The sequence below is a fragment of the Podarcis gaigeae genome, assembly GCF_964106915.1.
Source record: "Podarcis gaigeae genome assembly, chromosome: 9".
NCBI classification, from domain to species: Eukaryota; Metazoa; Chordata; class Lepidosauria; order Squamata; family Lacertidae; genus Podarcis; species Podarcis gaigeae.
Window position 1 is genome coordinate 29,896,621 of NC_139685.1, and position 25,881 is coordinate 29,922,501.

Genomic DNA, 25,881 nt, shown 5'->3' on the forward strand with positions numbered 1-25,881 from the left:
TTAACTTGTCCAGACATTGTTGGCTAATAAGAAAAAGATAGCTTCAAGTGACGGGATCAAAGGGAATATGCCTTGCTTAATGAAATTAGATTTGCCCCTACCAGAGTATTAGAGAGGCAGCTGTTGATCCTGGGTTTAGAGAGTCTTAGACTCACTGTCTGGGCTTGCAGATATTGTCAAGTGTCTACATGGATACTTCCCACAGCATCTGTGGCCAAAGAAACATTAGGATTTGTGAACATTTTCACCTTTAGCTCCTTGTTCATCTGGCATTGAGGCAGGTTTTGTCAAAAGCTGGGGGGGGGGGAATCCTCAGCCTATCTCTGTGATTTTTTTTACTGCTCAGAAATAGAATACAAAGAAACTGACAGAAATGTAAGTGCATCTACTCCCACAAATGACAAGAAGGACCAACAGATAGTAGTGGTCTCAGAAAATGCTACAGCATTTGACAAACTATGCCTTTATTAAATATTATGCTGAGCTCCACACTAAAAACATTTGCTTTATATTCACAAAATTATGGGTTTGTGGTTGCTCTTGAAAATCGCTTTCGTGTGGCTGGGGCTCCTCCATACACCAGCTGCAAAGTTTGAGTCTGCTTTTCCATGTGGATCAGCCAAATCGCACTGTGAGTAAGTGAGCGAGCCTCACACATCTGACAGGCTGGCAGTGCTGGCATGGGTACTTGCTGTGCATTCCAGCTCAACCATGTGCAGAAGTGACTGTCAGCAGCAGCCATGTTGTAGAGGTATACTTCTCAACTGGACCTTAAAGTGCAGTTGTGCTTATCACTGGCCTGTTGCTGTATCACTGGCCTAATGCTACAAGGCTCACACTTGAGCAGAGGTAGTTCAAAGTAACCTTGACAGTACATTTACAAGGGATAGCAACCACAGCCTCCTCTGTTCTATAGACATGTAATATCCTCTTTCTCTTGATGGCAGCTGCCATTGGACAGTACAACCTCTGACTGCTTTAAGCCAGAGAGAGAGAGAGAGAGAGAGAGAGAGAGAGAGAGAGAGAGAGAGACCAATGGCTAACACAGAATTTCTGCCTTAGTTTGCAAGAAGAGATACAAAATACATGGAGTACATCAGCATCAGCAATGTTTCCTCAACTGGGAAAAAACACTGTGGCATAATGAATTTCCTGTGAAACAGTTGATATGAACCACAATGTTGCGTTTTGATCATCCCACAATTTAAATGGAAACATTTTGTAAATAAATAAGTAAATTGTATCCCATCCACCTGACTGGGTTACCCCAGACCAGGGGTCTGCAACCTTTAAGACAAAAAGAGCCACTTGGACCCGTTTCCGAAGAAAAAAAAACTGGGAGCCGCAAAACCATTGCGACATTTAAAACAAATATAGACCTGCATGCACGCCGCTGCCCTCCGATCTGACAGCGGGCGGGAAGGTGACGTCGGGACGGTGCGTGACTAATGCACACACCGCCCCCATGCAACGTCACAGCCAGTACAGCGCCCGCCACAGTGGGGAGTGTCGGGGCGCACAATGCGCCTCCTCCCCTCGCTAGTATCCGCCCCGGAGCCGCGGCAAAGGTGTAAAAGAGCCACATGCGGCTCCGGAGCCGCGGGTTGCAAACCCCTGCCCCAGACACTCTGCGGGGCTTCCAACATACAAAAAAAATCCTAAAACATTACACATTAAACAGCTTCCCTATATAGGGCTGCCTTCAGATGTCTTCTAAAGGTTATATAACTACTCAGCTCCTTGACATCTGATGGGAGGGCATTCCACAGGGTGGGTGCCACTGCCGAAAAGGCCCTTTGTCTGGTTTCATCTTTTATCATATTTGCATTTTTTAACTCCTTTAAAGGCTGTTCTTGGAATGCCACTTGACCATTGAAGGACAAGGTATAAACTTCAAAAGTAAACAAACAACTGCCAAGTTTTATTTTCTGTTTGCAGCCATTAGGTGCAAGGCTACTTTGAATAGTGCCAAGTGAACTGTGCAGTAACAGCAAGGAGGAGAGCTGCAGCAAGGTGTTCATTGCAATATTTACTGCATTGTGACAGTTTCAATATAGACAGTTCTGAAAAGCTAGCACCACTCAAAGAAGAAAGATGCAAGAAACAATTGAAATTTCAGGAAGGAAGTCCAAGTATTGGAAGAAGCAATGGACATCTGCAAGCCATCTTCTACTGTTCCAATGCCTGGATTTGACAACATCACCCAAGAATATTGCAGACACCATTATGTGCATTTTACAGTGAACTATTCATAGGTAGCAAGTGTATTTGCAAGTATTTATAGCAAAGCAAGAAGAAAGGAATGCACAAGCAGCCACCGATGTTTCCCTCTTATTGTTGTGTTTTGTGGGAGATGGAGAGAAAGTGAAACTAACACATGTGACACCCAAAGAGCTACAAAAGTCCTGTTAATTGTTAGGGCCACAAATGATACCAATATGCTAATAATAATAATACAGAGAGTAAGGATTTATAAGTGCCTTCAAAAGAATGCTAAGTGTTGTAACTAATACACAGTTATAATGGAATGAAGGAACAATGCTATAAGTATAGAATTAGTTAGAATTAGAGAACAGTGACAAAGTGCAAGCTAGTGATGTAGTTCAAGATTAGGGACACAATCCACAACTGAGCTATGCAGCAGGGGGTGGGGTTTGCATTGACAACCTCTACACTGCTCAGCTCTCACCAACTCCTGGCATATGCAGGGCTGAGATACCTGAAATTTGGGCAACCCACGTGGTTGTCTAGTTTGCCTCGAGGGCCCTTAGTGTTATCTCTAATTAAGGTAAAGGTAAAGGTACCCCTGCCCGTACGGGCCAGTCTTGTCCGACTCTAGGGTTGTGCACCCATCTCACTTAAGAGGCCAGGGGCCAGCGCTGTCCGGAGACATTTCCGGGTCACGTGGCCAGCGTGACGAAGCTGCTCTGGCGAGCTGGCACCAGCGCAGCACACGGAAACACCGTTTACCTTCCCGCTATAAAGCGGTACCTACCGGTATTTATCTACTTGCACTTAGGGGTGCTTTCGAACTGCTAGGTGGGCAGGAGCTGGGACCGAAAGACGGGAGCTCACCCCGCCGCGGGATTCGAACTGCCGACCATGCGATCGGCAAGCCCTAGGCACTGAGGTTTTACCCACAGCGCCACCCGCGTCCCAGTATCTCTAATTAGGGTAGAGTTGTTAGACATAATTACCAAAAGCAAACAGATAACATACCTTTTATTCAGCATACTTCTCAAGAAGCTGTCTACTACTATATTAGTGCATATATAAAAAAAAAAGAATGCAGAAAGCAGAGACTGAAGGTTGCTCATATTCTAGAGGGGGCAAGCGCTGTCTAACATGTCCTCAGTCTACAGTTATGTGTCAATGAGAAGATGAGTTGTTACAAGAAATCACAGGCTTTTAAAAGCAAAAAAACGAAACAGAATTAACTGAAAGGTTAATTACAGAAGAAAGGTAAAACCCTATAATTAAGCTCATAGAAAAAAACGTTTAAGATGAAATAGGAAGTAAGGTTTTCCCCCCAAGGCTTTTGCCAACACATGTCTTACACCATTAACTAGAATTTGACAAAAGGCAAAACAAGCTTAACAGCAACCAAAATGACCATTTATCCTAAAAGGGCAGCATTAAAAGTAATGCATCATTTGCTATAATTATTTCAATATAAACATCTCCAGAAAGTAACAAAGATGCACAGTGATGGGGTATGCACACTGGGACATACCTTGCTGCTTTAAACAACTGAACCATTGGCCATTCAAGACCAGCACTGTATTGGAGATACGTAACCAACACATGTGCTCTAACCAGGATCTACAGTCACTCCTCCACCACAGGTGGTGAAGGAACAGCACTATAAATGCAGAGAAAACATGGGTGGCCAACCTGCAGCACAAATATAGCATGGATCATGGAGGTTTGAGACATACTTTCATAGAAGCACATGGACCCATAGGCCTGGATAGAGCACGACAGCAATGACTATGGCATAGGGGCTCTTTCCTGCCTCCTCCTGAACAATGTGCTTTTGCCTCCTCTCGAATGCAGCAGATTAGTGGCAAACCTACTCCAAGGTAAAGGTAAAGGGACCCCTGACCATTAGGTCCAGTTGTGACCAACTCTGGGGTTGCAGCGCTCATCTCGCTTTATTGGCTGAGAGAGCCGGCGTACAGTTTCCGGGTCATGTGGCCAGCATGACTAAGCCGCTTCTGGCAAACCAGAGCAGCACACGGAAACGTCGTTTACCTTCCCACCAGAGGGAAGGTATTTCCCACCAGAGGGAAGGTACCTATTTATCTACTTGCACTTTGACGTGCTTTCGAACTGCTAGGTGGGCAGGAGCAGGGGCCGAGCAGCGGGAGCTCATCTCATTGGGGCGATTCGAACCTCCGACCTTCTGATCGGCAAGTCCTAGGTTCTGTGGTTTAACCCACAGCGCCACCCACGTCCCTACTCCCAGGTACTAGTAATTTATTGTGGCACTACCATATATTCTGGACTTAACTTGTGGCACGCTTCCCCAAAAAAACTAACCATCACTGAAATGAGCAAGTTTAACATGTGCATTTATCTGTGCAGTTGTTAGGGGTAAGCTGTAGACAGTTGCCAGAAAAGAGAGCTCAGACCAGGAGTTAGGGCAGGGGGTTAGAGCTGAGAGCAGGCTTCCTTCCGGCTTGTCATTCACCATGGTAAGTGAGTTTCTGCAGCAAGATGAACAGTCCTCCTTCCAAGCTTTAAAGCAGGCATCCCCAAACTCGGCCCTCCAGATGTTTTGGGACTACAACTCCCGTCACCCCTAGCTAACAGGACCAGTGGTCAGGGATGATGGGAAATTTAATGTCCCAAAACATCTGGAGGGCCAGGTTTGGGGATGCCTGCTTTAAAGCTTGCAGAGGTGGGTGGGAATTGTCCTGGAGGTTTTGTGGTGATCCTCACCTCACCCCAACCCAACTCCCAAGACTGAGAAGACAAGTACAAGCACTATGGCTGCTGGGTTTCTGGAGGTTGACTGAAATGCCTCAGCTGCCCAGAACCAAACAAGCTGTGGAACAGGAAATACTACAAAGAGCAAAGCCTCCCCCCCCAAAAAAACACACACACACAATGAAAAATTAGTTAGCAGCAGCCATTTTTGAGAAGTAACACAGAGTCACCACTTTTCCTTGAAGTAAATGGATAAGCAGCACATTTTTAGAATGCCTGCTAGCTAACTTCGCAAAGATTTGCCTTACCACAGAAAACAGTACATAGTACTTTGTAGGTGCTGTAAACTCACACATCAAGCACAGCAAGTGTGGGGCTATATACAGGAAGAGAGTAAACTTTTCATAACAAATTTTCTTTCTTGTTAATCATTTGCCAAGTGCAAGGTTACACACAATGCAAGATTTGTGCATTTAATATTTGTTTTGTGAGGAGCAAATGAATTGGTTTGCTGATTAACTGTGCTATGCAATTTTTTTAAAGTTACTGAATGAGAAAATTTGGTTTTATTATGCTGGGTTGAATGCTGTTCTTATGGCTGTTTTATGGTTGTGGAGCCCTACTGCTATTTTCAATGCGGAGTTTTACTATAGTTTGTTTGTTTGTTTGTTTGTTTGGCTAATATATTTTGTATGAGAAGGGGACAACAGAGGACGAGATGGTTGGACAGTGTTCTTGAAGCTACAAACATGAGTCTGACCAAACTGCGGGAGGCAGTGGAAGACAGGAGTGCCTGGCGTGCTCTGTCCATAGGGTCACGAAGAGTCGGACACGACTAAACAACTAAACAACACATATTTTTTATTTTTATTTAATGGAAGCTACCTTGGGACTGCTTGGTCCTAATAAAATACCTCAAATAAATAAAACATGTCAAATACCCATATCGCCTTGTTTACCTATTTATTGAAAGTATACAGTACTTATTGCTTAAAAGCCTGATGGTGATAAGCCTGGTTCCAATCCACATAATAAACTAATATTTAATGCTTTGAGATAAAAGTTCATGCAGGTTACCCTAACCGCAGCAGAACATCAATACCTTTTTCATGTTTGTTTATTTTAAAATGTAGAGACTTTCTTTATTCCCCCCAAAGCATCCAGGATTCAGTACGTTAACTTAAAGTTATGAAACACACTAATTCAAAGAACAGAACAGTGGCAAACACCAAGTTCTGCAGAAATGACAAAGTTGTATAACAACAAATAGATACCGTGGTACCTCGGGTTAAGTACTTAATTCGTTCCGGAGGTCTGTTCTTAACCTGAAACTGTTCTTAACCTGAAGCACCACTTTAGCTAATGGGGCCTCCTGCTGCTGCTGCACCGCCAGAGCACGATTTCTGTTCTCATCCTGAAGCAAAGTTCTTAACCTGAAGCACTATTTCTGGGTTAGCAAAGTCTGTAACCTGAAGCGTATGTAACATGAAGCGTATGTAACCTGAGGTACCACTGTACAACAGTGGTGCATATTCGGTTCTCAAATATATTTCTCTTTTCTTCTCCTCACTTAAAGTTATTTCAGTGGAGACATTGAAACCAAGGTTTTGGAAAACATAAACAATGTTCAGTAACAACAAGACCTAAGGCTGTCCAAATTGCTTTATTCAGTGTTCAAGATAAATTTACTGTAAGCAGCTACTGCATTGCTTTAGAGATCTCATCATCTGATACTGATACTTCTGGCTGGTTAGTATGACATTAAGGATGAGTCACCTAATATGAACTCTTTGTAAAAAGAGGCACCAATTAAACGGTGTGGTTGTTTTTCTGCTGAAAAGGGGTAAATTGCATCCAAAAACTTGTGATGCATAAAATATCCACTCCAAGCTACATAGTTACTACACAGTTATTACCTGTGTTGCCCAATAGCAGGATAATACATGCAAACCTATATGACAAAGAAGTAGTTTTGTTTGTTTTGGTAGCCTAATGATACTCTTAAAAAGCAATTAAAAACTAAGCTTTAATGTAGGAAACCGATGTGTGACTGAAGGTATTCACAATAAAACTTTGGGGGCCCTCCAGAGGTCCCTTTTATTTTGCATTCATGATTGTTTGTGTTCACAATGGTGTCAGGGCAGTTATACACAATCCCATTTTTAATACTGTTTGTGCCTGCAAAAGTTTTGGGGCAGACAGCTTATTTTTACACTTCCTCAAATAATAGCACAAACAGGCAATATGGACATCACAAGTTTTTGCCTGCCCAGCCATTGACTGCCCCAATTTAACTTGGGAGTTGGGGAGAAGAGAGCTAAAGTTAGTATCTCACTAAAAAGACATAAAACTTTCTTGCAATTGGGCAGATGCCCTTGGGTACTTCATTCCAGCCACACCAGAGTCATTATAAAAACACTTTTTTCTTTATAAACCATTATTAAGTTTCAATTCTATGCATGCTTAACTGGGAATGTCTAACTAAATGGGACTTACTTCTGAGTAAATATTTCTGGGATTAGGCTGCATGTCATCAGGCCTGGAGCCTGGCTTTGACAGGATGCACCAGCTGTCTAGTCCTGGAAGGTAGACGATGAGTGCTATGTGCCAGGTGAACTTATGTCTGTGACAACATTGTGGGGGACTGAAGAATGTGCAGTTTTTCTTTTTCTTGGGACTATTGTTTTGTTTTGCCCTGCCCACTTTGTCCCCTGCCCAGTACTGGAATCCAGCCTCCAGAAAATTGGGCTGAAACACATTATAAATTTTTTTTTTGAATGGTGTAAACCACACACAATATTTTTAAAGCACTCACCAAATTGGTATAGACACAGGAGGAAATAGTGTTGCTTGCCACTGGTATCTTGACAAAACGATCTAGCCCGTGTCTACGATGAGACATGCACACTTCACACTATACTTATTATCTCAATGATAAGCTGGGGAGAAAATCACCACTTCCCCTGCAGCCAAATATTTCTGTGCTAATGCTGGGAAGCACCACATCTCAGTAGAAGCTATACCTCAATAAATTATGTCTGAAAACACTTTAACAAATGAGCATCAACTCTGCTGTAGATATGGACGATATGAAGGTAACTTCCAGAACTGTTCTAAAAGACACAGAATTGTTACATATGAATAAACCTTACTCCTCTAGGGGAGGTATTACTACAGATGAGTAACTATTACTGTGAAACCAAAACAACTTTTCAGTGAAAGGAAGTTTTCATGGTAAAAAAGGGATATTTTGAACATGACAATACCTACTTTGTTGCCCATCAACAAATTAACAGCATTTCATGTGCTATGTCTGCTGTACGTTTCTACAGTTATCTACTAATGACCAGAAAATTACAACAAAGCACTACTCCTGGGAGCAAAAATTAGCAGGGACTTAATTTCATTTCAAGAAAAAGAAAAAGAGAGAGGGAGGTGCGGGGAAAGGAAGAATGTGCACACTCAGCTTCAACTCAAGAGAACAGCATATAGCCCCTCTACTGTTATGCATGGCAGCGTCTAAACAAAGGAACAATATTTCTGTTGAATTCCCCTTGCTAGGCTGTTGCTGGTATATTTTGTTTAATTATTGTACAAACTGGTGAAGTCACCTTCCAATTAAGGAAGCTGCCTTCTGAACTATACCAATCACTTATAAAATCTGTGGACCTGTTCCAGCCAAATGTCAAGCCCTTCCTGGCTGTATAATGCTGACATTTTTCAAACAAATCTCTTTGCTTAGCATTAATTCAGCAAGTGAAGATTGTAACAAGAGCTGCAACTGTTGGATAGGGCAAATTTGAAACCCACCTACTAAAGCAGTATTAGCATCGTACAATAAAGCAAACAGCAACAACTGGCTGCAGACGGACACAGAGAAAATCCATAGCTGACAAAGTTTGTCAATAAAGAATAAAAGTTGGGGAAAGAAGTGCCTTCTTGTTGCTTGCTGTAGAATTAACTTGAAATTCTCCTGCCTAAGAGCTCCAGATAAGTATATCACATGTGATGGTTGAGAGGCGAAGTATCAACCACAGATTAGAGTAGTGATCATCTATAACTCTTTACTAGTTTCCTCTGATGGAGAACCTTTTTTTTAAAATGCCATTCTCATTAAGTCTTGTCCTTTGAATGCTGACTTCTGTGCAAAATTCCATGCAAAGCTTCATCTCCAGCCAGCATTATAGACACACCCTCCAATTTTCTAACACTTGAGCAACTTTGGTACTAAATAAACTCTTAAGAGACTATTTTGAGTACTGTATAGCATAAGAAGCAACTAGAAAAAGTACATCACAGAATCCCATTACCATTCATATTAAGAGAGGTTACACAGGTCTGAGAAGAGCAATAATGTCACATTCCATGAGTTTCAAAAGCCCTGTCAGCCTGATTTGCCCTGCACTAAACTTTCGGTCACTGATGGGCTGTCAGCAGCAACTACCGTAATTGATCAGTTTCAGTTCATGGACACCTTAATATTCTCTAACTAGATTTACAATAAGAGCCCCAGTGTAGTAGGTCACAATGAAACAAATATACTATGTTTCTGCTATATATCCAAGTTAGCAAAGCTCTCTCTCTCTCTTTTACACATGGTTTACAAATATTAAAAGATACACTAATTCTAAGATTAAAAGCAAAGATAGTTCACAGCTGCAGAAAGATTTCGCCTTCGGGCACTGCACAATTACTCATATCTTTCACTCACAGAAACATGATTGACTCAACAATTACTGTGTAAACCATTCCTCACAGTGTTTAGAGTTCCAACACTTTAGCCTTCATATCCTTATTTGCAGTACATACAAATTCAAGGTATCAAGTACACCCTATTATAAATGTGGCACTTTGCATCTAATAATGGCAATACCTCAGTGGCAGAGCACATGATAAATACACAGAAGGCTACAGGTTCAATCCTGGGCTACCCCAGTTAAAAGGATCACACAGCAGGTGAAGGGAAGAACCTCTCTGAGACCTCCAAGAGCCACTGCCAACAAGAGAAAATTCTGGGCTAGATGACACAGTATAAGGCAGAGGGGTGTGTGTAGAAAGCCATGGTGTGAACAAGCTCCATTTTGTACAAATGCTTGGGAATCCACAGGCACAGATGCCAGCATAGCAGGGGCAACCAGAAAACTTATATTTGTAAAGAGCAGGGAAAGCATATGCAGGGGTAGCAATGTTTGTTCTTTTTTAAAACTGCCAGGGAGGTGGGGCATTTGATATAAATACAACACTGCATCTAATCTTGAATTGCAGTATCGGTGAAATGGGTTGGAAGGCTACAACCAAGACCATATGGTGGGCAAGACACCATAACACAAATTAAATAGTATTGCTTCTTTCTGCCAGTGCTGTGAAGAGGTACCATTTTCTGGCATGCTCTATGAAAACAGCTCACACAAATGCACCTGCCATTGTAAACATGAATTACTGCAGGGAGTGACCATTACTGTCCCATAAAGAAAATTCCCAAATGTCTAAGATACAGGACACAGACTCTGAGGCAAGTTCACACTAAAACAACAACAAATAAGTCTTGAGAAACATCCCAGGTACAGGAGACTTTTGGACAGACACTACAAAATCCTGGTGGAAATCCAACAAAAGCAAAAACTTTTCCAAGGCCAGCCTACTATAAGAAGCCATTACATTTCATCTTCAAGTTCCTAGTATCTACCTATGTCTGATGTACCAAAGGATAAACGAATACTGTATAAAGCAGTGTAAAAATCAAACCTGGAGACTTCAGCGGATCAGCTACTAAGCCACAGCTGAGTGGTAAAGCATCTGATTTTCATGCACAAGGCCCCAGATTCAGACACAAGTTGTTGAGCTTTTCTTGGCAAAGTTGTTGAGCTTTTGGCCAATAAAGTTTTGGAGCTATTTTTTAAGGGAATTTCCTCCAAAATAGTTAGTTGGCAATGGTTCCTGAGCTAAGTTAAACCACCAATGGAAGAGTCTGTGATTATGTTAGGCATGTGCGCTTAGCTTATTTCGAGCACCATATGTGATGGGGAGGTTAAAAAATTGGAGAAAGGAGAGACAGTGACCAATTGATCTGGGGTAGGAAGGTGTTGGAGATATTTTTCTCACTTTTTATACAACACTCACTAGTTAATCTACATGAACTGCCTATCAAAAAGACAGAAAAAAACAAGAGACAGTACTGACAGGTAAAATGCTAAGGAAATGGAACTTTTCTTAGCAGTTTACCTGTCAAACCTGTATTCAATTGCTGACATACCAGAGGGGGTGAAAAAGAGGCAATATTCTCCCCCCTAAAGATAATAGGCCGCTTCTGGATGGGCGCAATCAAAAGTCCCACCACTTTTCAGGAATCTAGCACCGCTTTTCTTCTTCAAATCACACGATGGTTACGTCGTGTATGACTGTATTTTTTTGCTCTATAAGACGCACCAGACCACAAGACGCACTTAGTTTTTGGAGGAGGAAAACAAGAAAAATAATATTCTGAATCTCAGAAGCCAGAAGAGCAAGAGGGATCGCTGCGCAGTGAAAGCAGCAATCCCTCTTGCTGTTCTGGCTTCTGGGATAGCTGCGCAGCCTGCATTCGCTCCATAAGACGCACACACATTTCCCCTTACTTTTTAGGAGGAAAAAAGTGAGTCTTATAGAGCAATAAATACAGTATATTATACTTACACACCCCTCCCCTCCTCAATCAAGAGGAAAACGCATTTGACAAGAGTTGAGTTAGGCAGAAATCATTAGGAGGTTGCTGAAGGGGTAACGGACTGAGTGGGAAGCAAGAAAGTGGCGTGCGCGCTTCCCCAGGAAGATGCCCAGGTCGCCTTCCTCCCCTTGGGGCAGAGGGAACAAAAAACGTAACCTGGGCTCTCTCAGAGCCTTTCCAAGTTGCCAGGCGGAGCTGGGGGGGGGGTGTTGACATCTTTCGGCCCTGCGCAGGCGCACCCCGCGCCTCCCCGCTCCCGTCCACTGGGGGACGCCGCTGCTTCCCTCGTCCTGCCCCGGCTTGCCCCGCGCGCTCGGCCCTGCGCCCCGGGCGCGCGCTTACCCAGGCACTTGATTCGGAAGCCCGCGGGGGGCTTGAGGGACCTGCGCATCCAGCCCTCGCGCAGCGCCTCCAGGTGCTCCTCCTTGCCCTGGATCAGCAGCACCTGCTCGTCGATCCAGCCCAGGAAGAAAGTCTCGGCCACCGCCGCCGTCACCTTCTTGTTCCAGAAATGCTGCATGTTCTCCTGCTTGAAGTCGGCGAAGATCTCGTAGCCGATGTGGTGGCGACCCAGAGAGTCGCTGCCCGGCGGCGGAGGCGGCGGCGCTCCTTCCCCTTGCTGCTGCGGCTGCAGCCGCCGCCGCCGCTTGCCCTCACCTTCCCCGTCGTCGTCGTCCTCCGCCTCCCCGCCACCGTCCTCCTGCAGCTCCTCTCGGTGCCTGGCCGGCCGCGAGGCAGCCTCTTCCCCGCCGCAGGGGCTCAGGACGATGGCCAAGGAGTGCGGGGCGATTTGCAAGAACTTCTCCATCCGGCGAGGCATCGCGGCGTCGGAGCGCCGAAGCAGCAGCAGTCGAAGCAGGCGCCGCTTGGCCAGGAGCGCCGGGCACGGCACTGCGCGCAGCGCCGGCAGCCTGGCGCGGTTCCCAGCTCCGCCAGGACGGACCGCCCCCCGCCGGCCCAGCGGCAGGTTCCGCGTCTCCCCGCCTTCTCCCCGCTCGCTGCACGTGGACGCCTGGCCCGCCTCCCGGGCGACCCTCAGCGGCGCCGCCCTCTCCCTGCGCCGCGGGCTCCCTCGCAGACCAGCTGCGCGGGCTCCTGGCTCCTTTGGCGCGTTTGCCTCAGGTTATAAAGCCGCTCTTTTCAAAGCAAAAGAAAAGTTTTAAGCGCGGCACACGGCATCATACAATACTCGAGGAAATTATTAAACTACTTTCGCCCGCCGCCAGTTCAGGGTTGCCACCCACAGGGCCCCGCTGTGTATTTTAGCTACTGGAAGATTGGGAAAGGAAACTTAATTCACCGCCTCGAACTTGGGGACTGTTTAGTCCTGTCATGCAGCTCTTGAAAAGCGCGCGCGCGCTGTGAGGAATTGACAGCCCTGATCCACTGCTAGAGAGCAAGGGAGTGGAAGCGTTCTCTCCCTCCTCCCGGTGGCACCCCAGTTCAACAAATCACCTGGGCCATTGTAAATTCCTTTAAAACTTCAAAGGATGAAATGAAACCTATAGAACCTACTCACAATTTACATGTCGCTTGAAATAAGCAGGATACCGTACAAGATGATGGTTGTGTACCTTTTCTTCTTTTAATTCTTAGATAACATTCTCTTACAAAGAGTGTAAGATAAACGATGACAACTGTATAATCGGTGCACTAAGATATGTAATATGCATACTGTACACACACACATATATATCACACACATTTTTTTAAAAACTTTCTTTTCTTACTACCTGAATAGCAAACTTGTCGACAGCTCCTCATCTATTATTACTGGTCATCTTGTAACCAGAGATAGTATTAAAAAAAATTCTGAATTGACAGCTATTTAAATACTGAGGGATTATTTTAATTATTATATATCTCACCATGGGCATAATTTAACCAATGCAGTATTATCTTCAAGCATCATTGATTACATTGGAAAGCCAGTATATATTGAATTTAATTGTTGCTATCTAAATAAGAAGAAGTGTTTTAATTTTGCTGATTCATGAAATTTACATTTTTATCACTTTAGAAACATATTACCTATCTCACAACTTTAGGTTCTGAAAGGTACAAACTTTAAGGGTTTGGTGGGTTTTTAAAACACACAGCAGCTTAAAATGTTTAAAATACAAAAAGCCCAGTAAATCTAAACACCCAAATAGTTTTACCAAAATCCACCAAACCAAAGCAGAGAAAAGGGGTTTAAAAGGAACAGTATCCCAATACCATGCCCAGTGCACAACACTTCATCCTAGATTTATTTTAAAAATGCAAAGTAATGGCATGGTGAAAGCATTTTGTTTCTGTTATAAGGTTGTGTTTTACTTTCTATTATCTGTTACAGATCTGATGTGCATAAGAGTCCATTCTTCCCAGTGGACTTCAGGGAAAGCTACTATCTGTAAAACAAAACTCTAAATACTGACTGACTCATTTGTGGTTAAATAGGAATGTAGGAGACAAAACTCAAAAGGAATGTATTAACTGTACTACCAAAAGTAAAGTTACAGTTAACATTAATGCCCCTGATAGCACCAGGCTATGGTTGATAGAGGCCTGAGGCACCACGATAACTGTTTTAACAAAAGCTTTAAAAAGTATATTGTAAATTATACTCTAGTGTCCTTTCTTCAGTGCTTCCCTAGAATGGACTTGTTAGGGAGTCCATGTTCTCTTGTAATCTCTTCCAGCTGCAGGTATTAACTGCAGCTATAATTTCAGGGTATCACAGAATTCTCTGGATTGTGGCCATGTTCCACATTAATAACACTACCATGAAAGCTGCAATCATATAACTTCTTCCTTCTTCTTTGTGCCATTCCCTGTATTCGACTGGATCTAGCAACAGATAAACAAAATAACCTTGATGACTACTCTTACTTGTTGAAACTAGTCTAAATTAATTTAAGCATGTATGTGGGAAGGAAAATGTTGAGAACAAGGCAAATGAAGAGATAATTGTAGGTAATTTGTCTAAAGGTTTTCTGGCTGGGGATAGTATTTCACGCACACGTGGGCAGCGAGGCATACTCTTAGAACAGAACCTGATCAAGCCAGTACGTATAAATCTTTTTTAGTTGACATTATATTGTGCCATATACTGAAAATAACAAACTGCCCATGAATTAGCCGGAACAAGTAGCACTTCTAGGTTGTTTTGTTTTTCCTGCAGCTTCTAAACAGATAGTAGGCCAAGCCCGAACAATACCCAACTGTCTTTAATTTATTCTTTTAACTGCTACCACCATGCAAAGAGCTTAAGGTCAGTGGGAGACATAAAGGAAAAATAAATTTTCCTGCTAAATGAAACATATCCCTGAAGTCACGCCACCACAATATTAATTTTTATGTATTTCTTTAGATTTACAAACCACTTAATTGCAAGTCTCAAAATGGTATATCAATAAGACAGCTAAAATTAACAAAATGATTACACACACACACACACACACACAATTCTATTATTACTGAGGATTAGAGTCCTCATTTGTACTGTTATAAGGATAATTAGCTGACATCACAACTCAGCATTGACTGAAGCTATTCCAGTGTAATTTTCCTATAGATTGGGTGGCTCCCAAGAATTAGGATTATAACGGCAGCCAAAATACCTCCCTCCCCCCCCCACAAATATATAATTACTCCTTTTTTACACTCAAACAAAAAGGCAACTGCAGCAGAAGTCTATTTCCTTCTCATTGTTTTCTTCATTTAAAAAATGTAAATGTAAACACTTACTGAGGTAGGTGTAAGCTTAAATAAAGTGTTTTGCACCTCTGTAGTCTATAAGGGTTGCTAGCACTTTCAGAATTTGGGTACTGGTATGAAAATACAGAGCAGCTTCGTCATGCTGGCCACGTGACCCGGTAGTGTCTCCGGACAGCGCTGGCCCCTGGCCTCTTAAGTGAGATGGGCGCACAACCCTAGAGTCGGAGACGACTGGCCCGTACGGGCAGGGGTACCTTTACCTTATGAAAATAAACATCAGGATCCAAATCTTTTGCCAGCTGAATAATAAGCAACTGCTAGCCATCTATTTATAGAGTTTGCTTGCCAGATCCGTAACCTGACCGGAATCACCTGGTGCTGTAGTAAATCCCTATTGCAGCAGTGGGGAATGTCTGTTCAGTGGCTTGCAAGTGCTAATAACCAGCTGATCATTGGGGCTTGCAAAGCACAGTACATGGTTTTGAAAAGCCCCAGTGAAAAGCTGATTGCCAGGGCTCCCATGCTCAGAGGTATGAAAAATGGGTCACCTGGTGTAATTATGACAGGTGAATAATAGGTGGATGGCCTGGCTAACCTGTCAAAGATGCCCTGTGAGTGAGATGCAGCCCACCACCCAGATGCAGTTCCCCACCTCATCCTTATTGGGTCACATCCAAACAAACTTAAGAGTTCAGTACTGCAGCTACTCCCCTCTTTAAAAAATATATCAAAGAATGTTTTTGATTTTGAGGGCCTAGTCATTTTTCCAAGACATGGGTAGGAAGTGTGTGAAGCTTCCACTTGGTTTCGATTAATTCTGAAGTGGGAAATAACTGCAAGCTGTTACTTTGCTGTAAATATCAGCTGACCCTGATAATTTTGGGCTTGCACAAGTGGGGACATACCTTTGCTGGTGGCAAAGAAGGGATGGGGGCCCTTTTGGCCCATTGGTTGAAGTGTAACTGGTCCTAGTGATTTCTCTCTCCCCTGTAACTCAGCAATTATGTCCAATTGCTGAGCAAGCCATAGAGACACAACACTGAGAAAAACTTAACACTGTAGATCAGTGGTTCCCAATTGTTGGTCCATGGAACTCAGGGTATCTGCATAACCCACCCATGACACCATTCACATAACAAAAACGACTATAGAGATACAATAAATTTCAAAAGTAGGGGGTCCATGGCTTGGCTTTTGAAAAACAGGGCATCTGCAGTGCTTAGCTAATAAGGAACCACTGCTGCAGATTTTGATCCTTTGAATGGCTTGCTACTTATGTTATATTGAATCATTAGAAACAAATGAAAATAGGAAGAGCAAAACAGTTTTTAATATTGCAATGACAAAATGTACCAGTGATTTGTGATGGGTCATATGTACATCTAACAGAAATAAAAAGGATTTATATAAATACTTTTTTGTGTGTTTTTTTTGCACAGAGTAAACATTTAAGATGTAATGTGCAAAGTTACAAATTTAAAAAATGTTGCGTTTAATGCATAGTTTACAAAGGGATGGAATGTAGAAAAAAGTAAAACCAAAATACACTACCTGCGGGTGGTGCTGGTTGTTTTTTTTTTTGGCGGGTCTTCACTTGTGTTTATATAATAACCTTTTAGTAAGAAAAGACAGACGGCTCCGTTGTACAATAGCCTACGGGTCTGGACACACCCTACAACACTCTGCCATCACAATGACAAGATCAATAAAGAAAAGTGCTATAACCTTGACTTAAAATGAAAAGGAAACCACTAACCTATATTAAAAAGATATGCCATCAGCACAAAGTATTTTTTTCATTCTCTTCTTCAATAGCTATTATTTTAGGTATATGTATGGATTTTAAACTATTTGCCACAAGATTGTTCATGCTTAAGGTTTCTGAAGGCCATAATTCCTTAGTGACTACCAGCATGAAAAGTTTTTAATCCCCCCACTAGATGTTTGGAAATTCTTCTAGTAAAGATTCCAGATGTTTCTTTTTTTTTTCCCAGTCGCTGTTGCTTTTTTTTATGCATCAGGAATGTTGTTAGGGGGCAAGCACTTCATGTCAGATCTTTCTCTTTCTTTTGCAAAATAACTATAAAAAAACTCTCTCCCCCCCTTTGCTTACAGGGTGACCTAGCACACCGTGCTGTGCAGTGCCAATGAGACCATAATGGCCATTCAACATTTTAATTTGCCCACAGACACATTTATGTCATGGGCCTGTGATCCTGGTCTTTTAAAAACTGAAGAACACCCCAGTTCTTTATTTCCCAAACCTGCTTTGTGTTTTTGCATGAATTGTTCATTAAGAAAAAAGAAACAGGAGTAACAAAAGAGATTGTAAATTCCTTGGAGGAGAGACCAACAAAAAAATTCCAACACAGGGAAGGAAAATGGACAGAAGGATAAAACAGGGCAAGAATGTGTGTTCAGTTTGGTTCCACATAAAATTAGTTTCAATAAGGGTTGAAGATTATGGGGTTGTGCCAAAGGTATAACTAAGAAGGTAGCCTTAGAAGGAAGACAGAATTAATGCAGCACAATGTGCTCTGAAATGGTGCTCCAGAGATGGGGCAGTAAAGGGTGGCATGGTAGTGCAGCAACACTCCCCTGACCTGACAGTGGAGTCAGTGCCACTCAATGGGGGAGATGGTGAGGCAGCAGTGAGGTTGGTGTGGTGTAAATGCACTGGCAGGAGCACTAGATAGGCTCCCCTTCCCTCCTCCTTCCCAGTAAATAGCAGAACCACAGCTGGTAGGAGGAGTTTGGATTTGATATCCTGCTTTATCACTACCCAAAGGAGTCTCAAAGCGGCTAACATTCTCCTTTCCCTTCCTCCCCCACAACAAACACTCTGTGAGGTGAGTGGGGCTGAGAGACTTCAAGAAGTGTGACTAGCCCAAGGTCACCCAGCAGCTGCATGTGGAGGAGTGGAGATGCAAACCCGGTTCACCAGATTATGAGACTACCACTCTTAACCACTACACCACATTGGCCAGGCCTCCCCAGCGTGCCATCCATTACTGCAGATGGGTAGAAAGAGGGGCACAGTTTAATGAAACAGGAGAACTGTAGATGGCTGAAGGTGGTGAAGCTGAAGGAACAAAGGTCACAGCTGGGGGATGCTGAAGGGATAAGAATGCTTTGAAGGTAAAGATGAGTTTGCTGGAGAGAAGCAGCATGACCTGGTGATGCTCTAAATAAGGAAAACAAAGGAGATCCAAGATAAAGCCATGGTTACACGCCTAGTCAACAGGGTAGAAGGTGGCAAAGAAGGAAAAAAGGCCCGGAAGGAGAGTTGCCCAAGTATAAACCAAGTTTGTAATGGCAATGAATGAAACATCTAAGCTGAAATATTAGACAGAAAGTTGGTGGGGTTGGATGCAGTTGTGGAATAAAGAAGTAGAGGTGGATGATCTCACTGAAACCTGCAAGATTTATGTACTCAGGTACATAAATGGAGTAGCAGATGACCAAATACAAATTCCTGAGAGACACCAGCAAATTTCCTGTGGAAATTTTGAATGAGGGATTAGGCAAGTAGGGGGAAAACCAACAGAGGACAGAGAGGGATAAACCTAACACACATAAGCAAACAGCAGATATACTCAGCGGCATGAGAGAAGTAACAGACGAGGACAGAAGATCTGAAATGGGGAGAGTTCTTTTGAAGAGTACAAGTTAATTGGAGTACAAAAGGTAGAATTCAGATTGTAAGGATTGGAGAGGAGCTAAAGAAAATCGAGACAGCAGTAATCTAGGATGAGCAACCTGGCATCCTCCAGCTGTTTTGGACTAAGTTTCCCTTCAATCTCAGTCAGTGCTGTTCAGTCGTCACTTAAGAGTGCATGCATTAAACATAAGATGAATTTACTTATATTCCTTTCTTTGAAAGGCAGCCATTTTAGAGAGATTTTAAATATGCTTTTTTTAAAAAAAGGATTTGTGGTCAGGAAAATGCTGTTTCCAAGCATCCCAGCTGGGGAAACTTATTTCACAGATAATTGACTGTTTTCAAAGCATTCAGAAAGATCATTATCAACATTCTCTGGTATTCGTTAGGTACGGTATGTTATTTCTCCTCAGCTTGTGGGCTACCAAGCACACACCTCTGTTCCCGTCTCCTGGTTGAAGTTGAAGTACAAAGCCAGAAAACATGCTCAGGTATTTATTTCCTTTGTTGTTGCAATCAAACATATTGAAAGCCTTCAAACAATAGAAGAGACTGGGGGTTCTTGAACAAGTAGATAACCCATTTTTTCTTGTCAAATTCCATGACTCTTTGACAGGGTCACATACAGGCTTCATACTGATGGCAAAACGGGGATCTTACTGTTAATGCAAATGAAAAATCAGGAGGACTTAATCTATTTTCTACTCTTATGGTCTATCTTTACTCACATTGGTTGTAAAGTCCACCAGGGTACACTTTATACAGCATCTGTGGGCAGATTTTTTCCTTCCTTTAGACCTTATGAAAGGCAAGCCAGCTTTTTAAGGGCTCAAGAGGTAGCATTTATAATGCTGATAATACTATGTGAAGAAAAGCAATGTTGGATTGGTGGACTAGAAAGGCTGCCCCTCTTAGGAATGGCTTAAAGATGCTCACCCAGTAATAGACCACAAATAATCAGCTTGCATTTTAACCAAACCTGAGAATTTTGAAGAAAATAAATGTGCTTGTGAAAGTCTTAAATTTAAAATTTCAAAGCAGCAAAAAACAACAACAAAACAAACCAACAAACAAATGAAATTCAGCCTCAACTCAGTATTGTTATGGCTGGGATGTTGCAGCTCAACTTATGCAATGGTTAGTAAGCATAAGATTTCAAGAGCAGCTTTAAGATCAAGCTAGACTGATCTTGCAGCAATAACTGGTCAGTTTACTTTTAAAGCTTGTATATCCCATCTCAGTTGCACAACATACCTTTTCAGGATCAACACTGCTTTGGTATAATTGTTTTATTTTCTGGTTTAAAGCAACTCTGATTTATTCATATTTTCATCAAAATGAGGTTCACTGCATTTATGAGGCTAGAGGAAGTTAGCCACATATTCTCTCTCTCCCTTGTTCCTCAGTAAAGTTGTGTCATTATTTATTTACTTTTTAATTTTTTTAAAAGACATTTGGTTCATTTCCAGATAGCTGCTTACCCAGTCAGCTGGCCACAATAGTAGCACTGAGGCAGATCTTGCCATGGTGTTAGATTCCTTTAGGAGGAAGATCAAGACATACCCACTTCTAGGTGTTTGAAGGCGAGGAAGTATACTTTTTGACATTGGGTTGGTCATCAATACTACCACATGGGTGACCCTTTTATTAGTACAAAACCAGCTACAGTAATGCCAAATGCTAGTTTGCAAACCTCCTTCAGATTACAGGTGTAAACCTACTTCGGATGGCATTTATGCCATTTTAAAATATTATCTCCTAAACCTGTATCATACCGTAAAGACACTATTCGTCTCATAAATTGCTGTAAAAATTCAGGATAGCACTACTTGGTGGTTAGATCGCACTTCAAGCATTCTGAAGTGCATTGCCTATGTTATGCCAGCAATTGCCAACAGAGCTGGAAATTAAGCCAGTTGTTATCCTCATATTGCAGATGAAGGGACTGAAGCTGAGAAAAAAGCATCGTGCTTACGGCAGCCTAGCAAGTTCATGGTGAGGAGATATTTGAATGAGGAAATTTCCTAGCTCACATTGTTAGCTCACATTGTACCCTGGGCTCTGATCTTCCTTTAGATCCAAAAGGAGACACACTATGAGATCCAAAAGCCAAAGCTTAAATTAATTTATTGAACAATGAAAAAAATCACGAAACACTTTTATTTACATGATTCACTGTGACCGGCTCACATGAACATTGATAGGATGAATTTCTGTTAACTAATTGACATTCTGCATGGAGAGTTAACCCTGATAGAGATTGACTGGATAAAAGTCTGAAGACTGGATGATATTGCTGCAGTGTAATGGCCTTTTTCTACAAAATGGCTTCCAGTTAGCAACTAGAGTTTACAGTAGAAAGCATTTTTAAGCCAGCCCATGGTAGCAGACCTGGCTCTGAACTGTTAAAATTAAGCATATGGCTCCACACATTAGCCAAATGTTTCAGCTTCTCCCAAAAGGCCTACCATAGCAATAGGATAGTTTTGCAAGGGTGGCCAAGCATTTAAGATGCATTTGGCTACTTGATAACAAAATCCAGCCATATCATTTTGTAGTATTGTGGTATTCATGGTTTCTCTTCTCCCATAGTAAATGACTGTCAAAGGATGCTGAAGAGCTGCTTGAAAAAGCCAAGGGTTGTTCAGTGGCCAAGTTGCCATTAGGAACTATCAGCTTCTCAATACATTGCCTCTTCATGAGAAAGGCCCCCAAAACAGCTTCCCCACAGTTTGCACAGCACTACTAATAGCCAGCAACTCTCAATTATCACCAGATGCAAGCACAAAATGACACTTATTCATGGAATACTTCAAATTATCAATCATGCATCAAGTAGCTAGTGCCTAAGAAGACAATAAGCATATTAAGTGAATCCTGTTCTTTACTCGAAACATAGAAGGGCACAAAAAGGAGGTTCTAAAAGCAAGTGAGACTTAAATGCTATAGAAATCGAGGGCCAGTGGTGGAATCAGTTATTATAGCAAACACCACAGGCGTTGCACCTCAAGACTGGCTACTGAAGGCAGAATAAATTTTCTTCTTCTTTTTAGCCAAGTTAACGTCATTCATATTGCCAAAATATTCCATATACATAATAAATAGCACTTCCATTTCAGTGAAGTCCAAGAAAAAACCCGCACACTTAGAAAAACCCGCACACGCAAAATTAGAACACTGACTTTCCCCCATATATTATTTGTTCGAATCAAGTCCATAAAGAGACTTAATTAAGACTTTAAGCAGTTGTTTTGGCTCCTAAGTTTTTCATTTGTAGACTGAGCAAAATTAGTTTGGAAAAAGCAGAGTTCTATAAAGTATGTGCAAAACTCTCCCCCTTAAGTGCATGAATCCACAGTTACGCAGCAGCAATAGAAGCATCATCTGGTTGACGGCCCTGTGGCTTTAGAAGGAAGAGAGAACAGATTTAATATTTAAGTTTAATCTACAAGTATACAGCAGTACAGTACAAATCTACATACCAATATTGGTTTCTTGTCTTTTAGAATTCAATCAGCCCCAAACTGTAAATCCATTGTACTGCAATTCATGGCACAGACTAATATTACTTAGAAGCAGCTGCAGCTAGAGTGGCATCCTCCTCCTAGCAGCTACGTTGGGATTTATTGGGGTGGTGTTGGAACAAGCCAGTGGCGAGGTTCAGGAGCCCTGGACCTGCAGTGGTGGCATTCTTCACCACCAAACCAGAGCTTCGCTGACCTCACCGCCTCCTTGCCCATCCCCATCCTAACAAACCCGATACCCCCAGCCCTCTTCACGTGCAACTGCAGCTTAGAAACTCTGTATATTTATTGTAGAGAAAGTTGCCTAGGGTTCCACTCTTAAAAATATTTAATTGGCGGCACGTCCCATTGAGATTAGTGAGCGCTGAAGGATTGTTAAAACAAACACTGTTAGGCGTTGGCTACAAGGAAGCAATGAAGTTCAGGCTATAATGGTGAAGAGCATTACATTCATTCACTGGTGGAAATAATGTAAGAGTGATTTTTCATATTTTCTTGTGTGTCGGATCACTTCTAATCCAAACAAAAAGGAGTTTGGATATGTGTTAGTTACAGCAGAGACACAGGCAGAAGAAGGCAATAATTAGATGCCAACTGCACTTTGAGCATCCTTCTCTTTTTTCGGATTTCCATCAGCAAGCTGCTCCACTAATAAAAAAATGTTTATCTAATGTCTCTCATTCTGTGGGACTAACAATACTGCATTTTTTTTTACTCTTAAAGAAGATAAATACATGCCACTTAATTAGAAACTTTACAGCATGAGCAAGATAACTCTTATCATTCTTTCAGATTTGTAAAATTCCACCTAGTTTTCAAAAACATTAGTAGCAATAGCTTAGAATGAATTTTAAACTGACGTCACTGGCTCCAACAGTCTCTATAGATACAATGCACAAAAGTATAACTTGCAAAATGACAATTCTTTAGCATTTAAGACGACAATTTTATCACTTCTAAGCAACTACAACACTTATAATAGCAAGTATCTTTAACATTCTTTCAGTGCTGAGAGATTATTAAGTCTAACATAATCCGGGACTCAATTTATTCAACTTTTTTCCTTTAGAGCAGAAAGGGGATGAAATGTATCCCTTAAGGAAGCCCCCCACCCTCTTTTAGGAAGAGAAACTAATATTGCCATGTATGAGAGTATGGGCAAGAAGAAAGTACAGCTCAAGATGCTACACATGCTTAGAGCTTCTTTCCCAGAGGCAGCAGGCTTATGTCTCTAGCTGGCAAAATGTGTAGGTGGTTCATCTCAATAGTATATTGATTGTCAGAATGTATGGGAAACACCCATCCTTTTTGGCTGTAATGCAAATCAAGTAGAATGAAGAGCTATGACAGGGGAGGGGATTAGGTTTTTTTTTTTTTTTTTACAATGTAGTTCACAAAAGGCACATCACATTTTTTCCAACAATTTCACTAACACTGCCTGGACATGTCTCTTTCTAGCCACCAGCGTAACAGTAACATAATGAGTATGAATATTTCAATTAATGTAGACCAATTCTTGCTATGAAAAAAAGGGCTTGGGAGAAACGACTCATTAATCAACTTCATAGTACAGTGGTACCGCTAGATACGAACAGGATCCGTTCCGGAGCCCCGTTAGCATCTAGAAGCAAACGTAACTAGCGATGGCACGTCTGCACACGCACACGTTGCTTTTCGCCGCTTCTGCGCATGATGTCATTTTGAGCATCTGAGCATGCGCAAGCGGCGAAACCCGAAAGTAATGCACCCCGTTACTTCCAGGTTGCCGCGGAGCGCAACTCAAACACGCTCAACCCGAAGCGCATTCAACCCGAGGTATGACTGTACCTAATAATTCCACTATCATATGAATACTTTTAACAAATGCCAAAGAAGCCATTGGTGCTTTGTCTTCATATTAGACTCTTTTCAATTCCAGTTATTTCCAAGTTTGATTTAGCATCATGGTAATTCATAACCCAAAGAGATATTTACTCTATCTTGAAACTATTTCAACTAAGCATCTTACAAATTAATATAATACGAAATATAATACGAAATAGCAGCTATTGTTTGCCTAATTTTAATTTGGATCACAGAATACAGGCAGAAGCTTTAGTACATTTTACAGACTGAACAGATACTCTGGTTCTCTCATAAAATGATGTAAGCTAGTCTTAACAGGAAATATTTCCTCAGAATCCCAATTAAATTATTGCAAAATGCAGTCAACAAGAGCCTTCTAATTGACTCTACTCCTAATTATAGATTTGCTTCTTACATTTTGCAATTTCTGGGTAGATGCTATGCCAACTTGAAAAGTCTAGCCTAATATTCAACTGTCTTTAAGTATGACACATGTACTGAAAGAGCTCTAAACAGCACAGGTGTCATTATTATATCTTACCTTTACAAATATGTGTGTTGGTATAAATCTTCTAAGCAGCTGGTTGGTGAAATTTGGAAACCGTAGCAGGTTGATATTAAGTGATGGCAGCTGTTGATATCCAGCCATGAGAGGATAGAAGTTGTATAACATTTCCTGTTCGGTACCAGGAAGGATTCGCAATCTTATCTAAAAATACAGTTCGAAGTCTGTAATCAGTCTTTTTTTGGATTACGATCTCAATCTAGGCTTTTTATTTAATTTAAACGTTTGTCTGAAACAGTTAATCATTAGTATGTTCTTTTTATTCCCACTCAATTTCTCAACCTCCTCGCTCTTTCAACTTTAACCTTGTAATTTCAACCCTTCTGACCAGCACTTGCAAAGGCTCAAGTATATCTTGTGAATGTTACAAGTTGTCTGTTTCTTAAATGGCAGCTGCTGAAGTCACAACCGTATCAGAGTTCCCCATGGAAAAGGTAAAGGACCCCTGGATGGTTAAGTCCAGTCAAAGGTGACTATGGGGTGTGGCGTTCATCTCGCTTTAGGCCAAGGGAACCAGTGTTTGTCCACAGTCAGCTGTCCAGGTCATGTGGCCAGCATGACTAAACCGCTTCTGGCACAGTGGAACAGCGTGATGATTGCCAGAGCACACAAAACACTGTACCTTCCTGCCACAAAAGTACCTATTATCTACTTGCACTGGGATGCTTTCAAACTGCTAGGTTGACAGAAACTTGGACAGAGCAACAGGAGCTCACCCTGTCACACAGATTCGAACTGCTGATCTTCCGATTGGCAAGCCCATGTAATGAATGGGAGCATACAGTTTAAGGTAATAAACCATACAATTTCTTACCACCATCAATATTTTCTTTCTCTACCCTCTCTCTACTCTAGTTTCTCTCTCAATTATAGATAAATGCAAAGTTCCCCCAGGTACCTAGATATCTGTATATACAAACTTAATATTTCAGATTTATGTAAAAAGTTATTC

The 25,881-nt window shown here is 41.9% G+C and overlaps 2 protein-coding genes across 3 annotated transcripts in view; both read right to left on the reverse strand.

The window, feature by feature from the left end:
* The window catches only part of STOX2 (storkhead box 2), a 124,808-nt gene extending 107,489 nt beyond the window's left edge, over nucleotides 1–17,319 (reverse strand). The window contains exons 1-2 of the mRNA XM_083755496.1: nucleotides 15,595–17,319; nucleotides 11,978–15,444 (exon numbers count right to left, since the gene is read on the reverse strand). Coding sequence (XP_083611622.1) covers nucleotides 11,978–12,455 — 478 coding nt within the window. The 5' untranslated portion in view covers nucleotides 12,456–15,444; nucleotides 15,595–17,319. The remainder of the gene's footprint in view (nucleotides 1–11,977; nucleotides 15,445–15,594) is intronic.
* Nucleotides 1–25,881, reverse strand: part of TRAPPC11 (trafficking protein particle complex subunit 11) — a 71,663-nt gene that overhangs the window by 17,878 nt on the left and 27,904 nt on the right. Inside the window, exons 29-30 of one of the 2 annotated variants that reach the window (XM_083755382.1) lie at nucleotides 24,906–25,073; nucleotides 21,104–22,398 (exon numbers count right to left, since the gene is read on the reverse strand). In XM_083755382.1, the coding sequence (XP_083611508.1) occupies nucleotides 22,354–22,398; nucleotides 24,906–25,073 (213 nt within the window). In that variant the 3' untranslated portion in view covers nucleotides 21,104–22,353. Of the gene's footprint in view, nucleotides 1–21,103; nucleotides 22,399–24,905; nucleotides 25,074–25,881 lie in introns of those variants that run through there. The other variant, XM_083755383.1, reaches the window with a different exon arrangement.